This window comes from Puntigrus tetrazona, chromosome 18 (assembly GCF_018831695.1).
Source record: "Puntigrus tetrazona isolate hp1 chromosome 18, ASM1883169v1, whole genome shotgun sequence".
Lineage (NCBI taxonomy): Eukaryota > Metazoa > Chordata > Actinopteri > Cypriniformes > Cyprinidae > Puntigrus > Puntigrus tetrazona.
Genome location: NC_056716.1, coordinates 11,580,901 through 11,593,028, shown reverse-complemented (window position 1 = coordinate 11,593,028; position 12,128 = coordinate 11,580,901). Strand labels below are relative to the sequence as shown.

At 36.7% G+C, this 12,128-nt stretch overlaps 1 protein-coding gene across 3 annotated transcripts in view; it reads left to right on the top strand.

Moving 5' to 3' along the window:
* The window catches only part of cntn5 (contactin 5), a 335,900-nt gene that overhangs the window by 220,929 nt on the left and 102,843 nt on the right, over positions 1-12,128 (top strand). Inside the window, exon 2 of one of the 3 annotated variants that reach the window (XM_043216576.1) lies at positions 7,211-7,414. The exons of the other annotated variants lie outside the window; for them this stretch is intronic. Coding sequence (XP_043072511.1) covers positions 7,211-7,414 — 204 coding nt within the window. The remainder of the gene's footprint in view (positions 1-7,210; positions 7,415-12,128) is intronic. 3 annotated transcript variants of the gene reach the window in all.

The window sequence follows — 12,128 nt, the reverse complement described above, 5'->3', positions numbered from 1 at the left end:
TATGTCAAAGATCTATATTTTTTTAATCTTCTCCTTTCAGCATTTGTCTTAGCCGGTGCACTTTGAGTTTGAATTTAAAAGTTAGTGAAACTAACCAGTTCCTTACCAGTATAGGCTTTCGATTTAAGGTATAGAGAGAATGCCATGAATGCATTAAATGGAAAAAATGTTTCAACTAAAAGCTTTTTTTTTCCTAGGTGAAAAGGTGTTTATGCAACGTCAATTTGTGGCCCCAAATCATGTCAGATTGTTTATAAAGTAAACACTGATAATGCATTGTGGGGTCTGAGTTGACTGTCAGTCAGACTCTTGGAGAAGAGTTTTGGCTGACTGACTGACTGTTGTACTCTTAGCAGGAACAGCTTTCACCCATCCAGAAGAGCTGTCAACAATCATCGGGACTGTCATGTACCCCTGGCACCTTGGAAGTGAAATGTAATTTACCAGTAGTTGTTGAAAAATAGGTGCAAGTGTCTGAGCAAGTGGCAGCCATTCCATTTCCCACATTCACCCTTCAAAAGGCCATATGTTTTACAGTTTGTAAGGGCAGCGCTGTATTTGCTTATACTGAAAAACTGTTTATTAATTGACTTCTAACCCCAAGGTTTTGCATATGTGTTTTATATTGAGTGTCATATCTAAAGCAACAGGCTTTTTGTGGATCACATAGTATGAAATATGAAAATCTATAGTTATTATTCAAAAAGGAGAAAGGCCCAATTGAGCTAACATATGCAAATACAGTACAGTTGCTGATATGGCCAAAAAGGAAGATGAAATTCTGTTAGCTTTTAATGTAAATCATTGAGAACTTTTTAACAGTATAGAAGACTTCTTAAATAAAATGCATGTAAATATTAGTTGTCACTCTGTATCGCCTGATAATATGTCTTAGCAAGACAATATTCAAATGCCTAGTTTCATGAACACTGTATTTTTATTTCAGGGATAAACCTAAGCAAAGCCACTAACAATATAGAAGTTATTCTTACGTTTGCTTTATTACATAATAATAAATAAAGTATAAACGTACTTTAATAATTAATTCAGCCCAATTCATAATTTAATTATCAACTATTTAAGGTTAAACGCAGGTAAATAATTGTTTTTGTCTTTTAGTTTCAAAACTAGTTCGGGTTCATGGAGTGTCCTGTATATATGCAACACATCCGGCCCTGTTTGACAAGGAAATTGGCTATGTGTCATGATCTTATGACTAAGTTTGCTTGAAATATCTTCATGGAATGTCACACCATTTTCAATCCAGGGCGTCTATTCCTCAGGTGAACACTTGATGTACGTCTCTTTGATGTCTGTGCCAATGAACGTCTGTCTGTGTCAACACGGTTATGTCAATTACAACTTGACTGGTTTTCATCCTTGCAGCTTTTTGCATTTCAGCTTTTTGAGCCAGCGTCTTTCCGCAGCTTTTGGTAGTATTGCATTAAAAACACTGTGTTTTAGATGTCAAATTTAGAGCTGTCCGTTTAAAGTGTTAGTTTGGGTAATTAAGTACATTAAAAATAATGTTTTAAAAAACACAATTAATCATACCCCATGACCAGTAAATAAGAAGTGTTCCAAACAGCATTTTGTGCTTGAAATATCAGCATATTTTGCAGATTTTCAGGGGCCCTTGCATTGGATTTGACACAATATCCAGATGTAGGCTAGTCCATGCTGAAAGAAATTTATGCTTTATTCAGCATACGTGCATTATTGCATTGATCAGAAGCGACAAGTGGAAGACTTTTAAAGTTCATTTGACATTGAAGACTAAAATAATGGCTGTTGAAATTTGTATTATGTCTTCACAGGAATATTCCGTTTTCAGACACTATGGCTTCTTTTTAAAATGCCAGTGTTTTTGCTTGTGATGTTCTTTCTTTGTGCGCCGTCTAATTTTGAACTACAGACAAGTGTCGCTTTAGGTTTTCACAAAATGAGTTAATTAAGCTCTTCTAGCGATAGTAATAAACATATAAAAACATCTTTTTTTTCTGAGAGGAGAATCTTTTTTGTTGCTTTGTAAATATTTATGTATTTATAATTTAAATGACATTAGTTCAAATATGATTTTTAAGCTCATGCTGATGAAAACAAAACAATCAGGCTAAGTGAGTTCTGCAAAGCGCAAAATCCGTTGTGTGTTGCATGCATTTTTAGTTAATGGTAATCTAATGTTTAACATTATATTTGATCCACACATTACAGTAGGTCTTAATCTGTCTCAATCAAACATTAAAAGATTAGAATTAGACTACCGTTTATTTGTGTCTTTGGTCTTGCTTTTAATAACAAAGATTAAATAAAAATAGCTATATTGTGATTAATAATATAGTAATTATTATTAAGAACTGTAGAAGAACATGCAATGTCGGTTGGTGATTTTGCTCTTAAAACTTTAACTCAAATAAAATTGTATTCATTCTAACTCATTTTGCCAGTACATGTCATAATACGAATGTGTCATAATGAACAGATGTGACTTTAATTATCCCGTTCATAACAGCTTATTGGACTGGCTTTAATTCTGGATCACACAAACAATTAACTACAACTTTTGCCTCAATAAACACCTAATTTGCTGTTCATTAATAGTTAGGTAGTTGTTAAGTTCAAGTATTGTTTTGGATAAGATACATACAGTAGATACAAGAATAACAAACAGCCGATATGACAATAAAAGGCATGGTAATAAATATATAGTAGTGAGACGTGCTTGTTAAATATAGCCAAATTCTGTAGGCTATTTTTTATGAATGAATAATTGATATCATTCTTGTGACAGTAAGTAATAACTGTATAGCAACAATAACCAGAAGGTTTTATGACAACTGACACAACATTATTTAGTAAAAAGAGTTATTAAATCGAGGTGCAAACTGATCTGTCAAATCTTAAATAAATGATAGTGGCTTTGAAATAATCGAAAAGAATAGTGTATCTAAAGTCAGTGATGATATTTGTTGCTTCCATCAGCTGGCTTATCTGCTTCAGTGAGACCTTTCAGCTCAGTTTGTTGTGCCATTTTATTTTCTGTGGAGGTGTAAAGGGCAGTTTTCAATGACGAAAAAGGTTCCAGTTGGTCATCATTTGGGTGAACTGTCTATTTTGAGTTCTTAACCTTTTTCCAAGTCATTGAGCGATTAAGATGTATATCTGTCTCCCGATCTCCTACTCTGTGTGTTTAAAATGATCTTTTCTTTAATGCAAATATGTTCTAAAACCGCTGTTCATCTGTTTGATTTTTAAAGGAATCATATAACAGACGCTTGATAAAAAAGTTAATATCTGGGAGTCCAGTGGGTCCACTTGCCTCAGGGTCACTGCAAATCAATGCAAAGCTGTTCTGAGTAATCATCCTTATCCAATGATGATGCATTTCTGTCCTGACGGGAGTGAACAAAGACCTCATCCATAGGGCATGAGGGGGTCACTGAACAGTTTGATGAGTTTGAAAAGGAAGTGAATCTACATGTGGTCCAACATGTTAAACTGCACCCTCAACCACCATCTAGACTTCAAATCAAACACACCTGAAAAATCTAACCAACGTTTTGGAAATACTTGGAAATTACCGGCATATGTGTTTAGTTAAGGAGAGATTTCAATTCTGTAGGACAGTTTTTCCAGTAGTCGCCAATCCCTTCAAAACAACCAATGATTTTTTTTGGAACTAGGTTGCCCATTCAGTTCTGAGTGAACTACTTTTCTGCAGAGTCTGGTTCCAACCTCTCTCCAAAACAACTTGCCTGCCTGGTTTGAAAACTTCTGATCTAATGTTTCTGAAAGTCTAGATTAGGTTTATTTGGGAACAGGATCAAGCATCTCCATCTTCACCCCTATTTCGGACAGGACAAGTTTTCTAGAAGACGCTATTACCCAATGTGTGTTTTCAAATAACAATTTGGACATGACTTTCTGTGTAGTTGGAGTTTGAGTTTTTTACAGGTCATAAGATGTGGTTGCATACATCATATACGATGTATATGTCTTTCAAGTTCTTTCACAGAAATGCATTTTTGTTTCTCGCGGGAATGCTAAAGTTTTAAAACATACGTTTCCCTCCCAGCTTATTTAATTTAGAATCACCATTCAGAGCCTCTGTAATACTGAACGATAGAGTATGTGGAAGATTAGTGCGCAAATTATATAGCTCAGGTAGATCAAAACACACAAGCAGAAGTGTTGAGGTAATACAATATCAGCCATCACAGACATTCGCATTTGGATATGATTCATTTTCTCAGAGAACCACTGAGTTCTGAAAAGGTAATTTGACAGGTAATTTGCTCTGCTTGTCTAACACAATGTTTATAAAAATTCCATAGATTTGAAAAATTGAGATGCAATTAAAATTCTAAAAGCAGGGCAACTAGTCTTCTCCTTTTTTAGAAGTTCAGATTCTTCCACCCTCTCATGACAGGAGCGACTAGTTTTCTGCTGTTCAAATCCCTAAGCCATTTTCTTGCCTTTTTAATCATCCCAAGATGGTTTGTTTTGCTCAGAACCTGAAAAAGCAAAGTCCCTCTATAATTAAAAATGTCTTCGACTTCAAAGCTTAATTCCACGAAATCAAGTAGGTCTTAAAAAGTTCACAACAAATCACCTCAGAATTAGTAAAATGGAATGTCGTGACACACTCCTACATGCTTCTGTTGAAGTTTTTAAAGGTATCCCATTAATTTTTAATCAAGTAAATTTCATATACTATGATTTAAAGCTCCCAACATAGTAACATGCCCATAATATCCTCTTGTAAAGCGCTGGATATGTCTGTCTGGATTTCTTTACTCCTCTCTCTCCTGCTCATCTCTTTCACACAATTCTCACCACTTGCCTGTCCATCAAGCATTCAGCCAGCCAGCCATCTATTCATCTTTCTATCAATCAAATTCGGTAACTGCCTATATTTATTTCTATATGGACACTTTTCTGTTGATTTCTGTGTAGGCAGCTGTCTAGACACCTGTCTGCCATTTTGGATCAGTTTCCTCTATTCTTTAAGCATCTGAAAGCCGAGAGTAACATTTCTTTTGTGGGATTTTTTCTGCCTGAATAGGGATGCACGCACATTTGAGAATGTTTTTTTTGTTTTGTTTTTCCTATGTGAGAAAAAGAGTCCTAAGTGAAGTTCTCAGTCTCCAGTTTTGAAGCTATGTTCTAAAGGTTCAGGACAGCAAAGGTCATATTCTGCAAGTATTAAAAGCCAGTCTTTAATTAGGACCTCATAAATGTCAGCCCACTTTTTTTCCTCAATGCTCTCCGCACAAACACAGATCCATGATTTGGGGCGGCTTTAATTTCTAGAGGTTACTTTCCCTCTCTGGCGAGATGGTCTATAAACGATTCCATGCCATGCGAAGAATGAAGCATTTAAGTTGTCATTTGTGGGGTTGTCCTCATTACTGAGCATCGCATCTGTGAGTTTAGTCAGATGGCTTGGTGCGTTGGAGCTTAGTCACTTTGCTAAAGTTCTAATTGGCAAACAGCAGAATGAGGAGATTTCAGCAGGTGTATAATGACTCTTTAATTAAGATATTCAATAAGTCCTTTCTCTTTTGGCACCGTTTGTAACACAAATGGGCTATTTAGAATCATTTGTAGCAATTGTAAATCTGCAGCATTGATTGACGTGATGTAATAGAGATATAATTAGCCCCAAGTTTTTTTTGTTTTTTTTTGTATAAACACTAAGCATTAGACATCTAAATTCATTTCACTCTGTGTTAGTGGCATTTTCAATAGAACATGGCAATGTTCATGACACATATTTCTCTCTTTGCAACTCTAATTTTCCGTGATGAGAAAAAACAGCAATAACATAAGAACCAGGTGTCAAACAGTAATCCTTTCTTTTCCTTTGTTTCTCAGTTGCGCATTTGTGTTTCAGATTTTAAAGAAAGAAAGAAAGAAAGAAAGAGACTTGCTCATGGTTTAAATTAAGGAGATTAATCCTGGCAGATCAGTTGTTCCAGTAAATAAATAAATTGATAAAATTGGTAATTGCTTTATATATAAATATAGACATATAATAAACTACAGAATTTGGGGTCCTTTGATTTATTATTTTTTGAAAAATGCTAACATTTAAGGTGTCCCTGTTACACGTTACATGTACTTACTACTTTGTAATTAAAATGCATAATTATATGTAAGTAACCCTAAGCCAAACCAGAATCCTAACATTAACCATATAGTAAGTACATGTAGTTAATTAATTTTACTCAATACTTAATTACACTGTAACAAATACTTTTAAAATAATTTGTCTCCAAAAACATATTCAGCAAGGATGCATTAAATTGATTAACTGGAAAAGCAATAAAACATTGTCAGTATCCTAAAATGGCATTTGTTACTGCAGTAATTGGATATTTACATTTCTAGAAGAAATTATTTCCCAAGAAGTTTCTAGAGCAATGCCAGATGTGATGATGAGCCAACGCTTAAATATTCCCTCCTTCAGTGCCTGTAGGATTTTTATATCTATGTCTTGTCCATCAAATAAAAATTGCAAGCCTAACTGCTTTCACACACTTCTCAGCACACTGCGTGGTTTGAGGAAATGTTTCACGTATGTAGCACATGTGTGGGATGAGTTAAGGCACTATGCGTTTTTTATCTGATTTTCAGCTGATTTCTACATTTTTATTTTCAGCTGGGCCGAATTTCATCTTCTTTTGCATCTTATTTGTTGCGTTGTTGTAATGAGAGATAATTATGACAATAACTCATGAGGGTATCACACAGTTGAAGCAGAGCAACAGACAGATTGCTCTAAACTTTGTCAAGGGGCTAAACAATTGCTATCTTTTTTCCTAGGCAAAAGCAGAAATTTGGTAACAAGATATGTGGTATAGATGGGAGCGATGGAGGCTCCACAGTTCGGCGTTTCCATGTTTATTTCACAGATATAACTTGAGCAGTCAAGTTGCAGCTTGATGATGAGACCGTATAGTGTGAGCATATATATCATGAGCTTCGGCTTTATATTAGATGTGATTTACTTGGACAGTGAAAGTTATTTATTTAAAGCATTGCTGGAATCAGTGAAGTTTTATATGTACCATAGGTAAGGGTGTGTTGAAATCCTTAACCCTAAAAATGAGCAATAGCGAAACATACTATATTTCATAACTATATTTTACCTGGCCCTGCGAGTCTGAATCGACAGATATAACAGCCCTCTCTGTCTTATTTTCAGATTTTGCTAGAGCCGTTGCCGGGAGACCTGTGTCATACGCTGCAGTTCTGCGGATGAAGGCAGACAGTTCCTCGTCCTCCTTGCTCAACTCCAGGATGAGGTTAAGGAACAACCATGGAGCGGGATCGTCTAGCCAGGACTGGCCTCCGTTCTCAAGACACAGATACTCTGCCCTCAGCTCACAGGAGGACTACAGGAGCGAAGGTGGGAATGAGCCTGAATCACACAATCCCTTGCCAATTCACAAACGCATGCTGAGCACTTACAAACTCACAGGTATCTGTTCTCATCATATTGGAGCGAAGGAGTTTTACTTCAAACTATCTTTAGAAGTTTCACCTCACATTGCTCAAATGTGATGGTTCAATCATGAGGCAGTTCTTAACTTGACTAGCTCTGTTTGCTTAGCTTTGTTTGTTCCAATAGTCATCTTCCATATCTTGTTGCAAACATCATTTTTAGTGAACTGAATTAAATTTGTTTTGAACTTTTGGACTTTTGCAAGGTCAAGACTACTTTGGTCCAATAGCTTTTCCAGTTGGGTTATGATGGTTCACAAGCTAGACCAGCACTAACCGATATGTAGGGCCTTTTGGGGGGCCTAACAAATAAGGACTATGTGTCTTGTGACTTTGAGTCTTGTGTAACACTGAAAGCGACCTAGCCAATGAATCATGTCTCTATTCAGTTGACGTGGACCCCAGCCAAACGGAAATTGAACAGAGATCATTGAAACATCACAGCACTTCCCAAATTCCCAGCCTTCCATCAGCCTGACAACTGATGGATGCTTTTGTCACTGAGTGAAATATATATTTCACAAGAGAATGAAAAAGCTGCATTATAAAAGAGACGTTTACAAATAAAATAAGTTCTGTCCTGGTTCCTGTTGGTTTGTTGTGTATCAGTCTATTTGTTGTAATTATTCTGCAGCTATAGACTTTTATATTATTTGAAGGACATTTGTTCATGGTGTGGATCGTGTTTTTAACACAGGATCCTTTAACCAAATGGTTTGGGTAAAGCCAGGTTAAGGTGGTTGCTTGGCTATTTTTACACCGTTTGTATTTTTTTTAAAGATGATCAATAGCTATTTCTCACAAAGCCGGAGTTCAGGCAAGTCCTTTTTGCCTCTTTTTCTTTCCCCATTAGAGAGGAAGAGACAGATACATAAAACAACCATGTCTGTGTTTTTATGTTGTTTGGAAGTGGGTAAATCTAAAATGGGAAATAGATTGGGAGAGAAAATGATGCATTTAAAATACAGCGCAGCAATATCCGTGAATGGTTGTATAGAAAACATCAAAAATGAATGGAAATGTGGGTAGGCGAAAGACTCTGGTCACCAATAGCATGTTGAAGCTGGAAGATCACTTTGGCTTAGCTTGTGGAGATCACATTTGAGCTGAGTAACATCAAAATAAATAAACACATTCTTGCATGAATTTTATTATTTTTATTTTGTATTACTTTCGACCAGTAGATTCACCAAAGTCAGCTGAAGAGATTATCAAGACTATGTAGCACTTGGTTATCAGGAAGTTTTTAACGGTGCGTTCGTGGTTCAGTGGGAACAGATGAATAAGTCTGATTGGGTGAGAGCGGGGTCACAGGAACTGTCTCATTGAGATGATGTAGTCAGTACCGCCAACTTCTCTGGATCACCACACTCCATCGGTTTAGGGGTCATCCAGGAGACAACAGGGAGCTGAAAAGAGCCATCACGTAAATGAGGTGTGCAACGCTTCCCTTCGCCACACCGCGAGGACTGAATAATTGTCAGTTAGATGTCCTCTCTGTGTAACCCACGCTCTTCAGGTTGTTGTGGAATTGTAATGCAGAAGAGCTCATGGGGTACACAGGGCTGCTGTTCTCCCGGTGAGGCTGACGGATCACAGAGCGCCTCTGAGATGACTGATTTCTGTGACATTATCAAGCTGCTAAATCATAAAACACTCAATGTCCCCCATACTGAGACTACAAGCTGCCTCCGACAAGCTGCGCAGCATCGCAGACAGTTAGATGCAACATCCTCTTCACATACACTACAGTGATTCTCAGCTGGCATTGTTTAAAACTCTCAATTTTTGTTCACTGCGTAAATTTGCAGTTGCTAATAAACAGCTTAGTGTGATCTCACAGATGATACAAAAGAGGCCTCACAAAAGTTTTAGAGATGAATATTACAGCAGCATATAAAAGTCATAAAAGTGTGTGGGCAGCAGTAATTATTCCCTTCCTACATCTAGCACACAGTTCTTTCTCGCATATGGAGTGCATAATAAATAACAGCCTACTGTAGAGCACTGTATATGCCTTTTTTTTTCTTGTGTAGTAAGTAGATAGTAGTTTTGTGCTGTTAGATAGCTATTAGAAATCTGTGCTACATCTATGACTGCAGGCAGCTGAAAATAATTCTTCTGTTGCTTAAACGGCTTGTGATAATGATAAGTTGTGAATAATCATGATTAAGTGGGTTTGCAAGTCGGGTTGAATGACTTTGTAAATCTGCCTGAAGAAATGAGTTGACAACTCATTCACCGACACAAAAAAACTATTGTCTCATAAACTTACATAAAGAATAGTAAAAGCAGTTTTTGAGTGAAACTGAATTTGGAAAAACAGTTATTTAGCTTGAGCTTTTGAATCACTTTAAAGCCTTTTTAATCAATAACTCACTCGTTGAATCAGTCAAGTGGTTCTTGAGTTAACAGCTCTCTCGTTGAATGAATTGGTTGCGGTTGTTAGAGAGTGAGCACATGACTACCTTATTGAATTGGTTGAAGTTAGTAAAGTACTTTTACCAAATCAAGGCAATTCTCAAGTAAATAACCCACAAATCAAACTGACTGGAGCAGCTATTGAGTCTTATGAAACCAATTGCTTTTAATGGTTAGAAGCTCATGCTGTGAAAATATAGAATACTGAATGTATAACAGTATAGCATTAAAAGAGATTTTATATTTACAGCCAATTACATAGTGTGAAAAATACTCCTTTATGTAATAATGTTATAGGTGTCATATATCTTTGAAAATAGCAAAAGCTGGCTGCTATCCCCAACTATCACCCAACTATCGGGTGGTGCGGTCCGAATCTCGGCTTGTTGCAAGCAATTTTTTTCCCCCAAAATTGCTGTCATTATGATTATTTAACTGATTATTTAATTATGATTATTTTACTGCTCCCAATTGAGATGGAGTGTCGGCAAACTCAGAAACAGCCCGATGAAATGTTTGACATTTATGACTCTTGATCAGGCTGCCTCTGACAATCGTAGCAAACGTCATTCACCTGATGTTGCATGATTCTATACCTGCTTCTATACCTGAAACTCGGCTGCCACAAACATGCCAAAAACGAGAATACATCACCCATATTTTTTGCTATACTTCGTTTTTCATTGTACAGCAGAATGCTCGAGTGTTAACAATATCAATTTTACTTCTCAATATGTTCAAGATTGTTACATTTAAAATACTTTATATAGGTTACTGTTGGGCAGTTTAATGTAAAACAGTGTATCATATTATGAAACACCATGTTTTGTAGTGTTGCTACTTCGCATTTGTATGTGAATACAAGGAATGTATTTATTTTGTTAGTTTGTTTAATTTGCAAAACAACAAATAAGTTTATATTACGTTATATTAGGTCAAAACCATTTGAATACATTTAAAGTGTCATTAAAAGTAAAAATAACAATTCAGTCTCCAGTTTTCATTTTCATTAACAAATAATGTCGGTGGCAGCTCTCTTCTCACTACGTGAGGTGCTGTGATCGAGAACATCCTGGTGATGGAATCAGGAAATCCTGCCAAGGCTAGACTCAGAGCAGCCTTAGAAGTTCGGGGGGCTGTGTCCTATGAAGGATCTGTCCTCTGAACAATGCAGTCTCTGAATTGGGACACAGCTTCTGACTCCAAATGCATCAGTACTGTGCAAACTTGTGCTCCAAATAACATCTTTTTCACAAGATGATATTGAGATTTTGACTTACTGAGATCCACTTTTCTAAGGTGGAATGAACTGGAGACACATTATCCATTTTTTTTATTGAGTCTATAGTCTCAATTATAGCAGAACACAAAGAGCCTACTGTTTGATGTTCGGTTAGACATCAAACCATACTGAGGTTTTGTTTGAAAAAGCACCATAGTATATGAATTGCACCACATTTTTGTTAGTAACTTTGCAATTTTTTTAGAGCCATTGGTCTCCATTGAAACAATGGCAAGTTTAACCAAAAGAAACCAAAGGAAACTAGCTCTATATATAATAGATAATATATAAAAGTCACTTCGTCTGACTTTAACTGTTAGGCACTTTGGTACATCATTGCTCATCAGCCAGACATTGCTATTTATCCTAGTGTGAAGAGAATGGTCTTCACCGTAGAGCGCTCTTTTGCACAACTCCTGTCACTGTCCCCACACAAAACTGTCAAGATCTGGTTTTCTTCCAGTTCTCAGATACCACACCACAGTACACTCATTATAAATATAGCGTGGGCCAGTGGAGAGACCTTGTTTAAGATGATACCTCAACAGACTGTACCTGCTCAAACCGAGCTAAACAATAGAAAAGAGTGAACCGGCGCACTCTACTATAATTGCTTTTCAACTTTTAGACATATACAAAGGCTCCATGATGTGCACTCAAACATGTCACAGCCTATCTGCGAAATTGTGTACTGCCATGAGCACTCCCTGTTTAATAGTGAGGGAACGAACGGTTGATTAAACTCTCAAAGGCATTCACTAGGCAGGAAATCTGACGCCCCGGGTGAGGTTTTTCTCGCTTGAAGAAATGGCCCTTGTTATTTGAGGCTTTTGTTTAATTTGAAAGAAGGATGCTTTAGATGGTTGGTCATCTCTGTGTCACACGGCCAACATACCGTGAAGAGAAGGAATGAGAA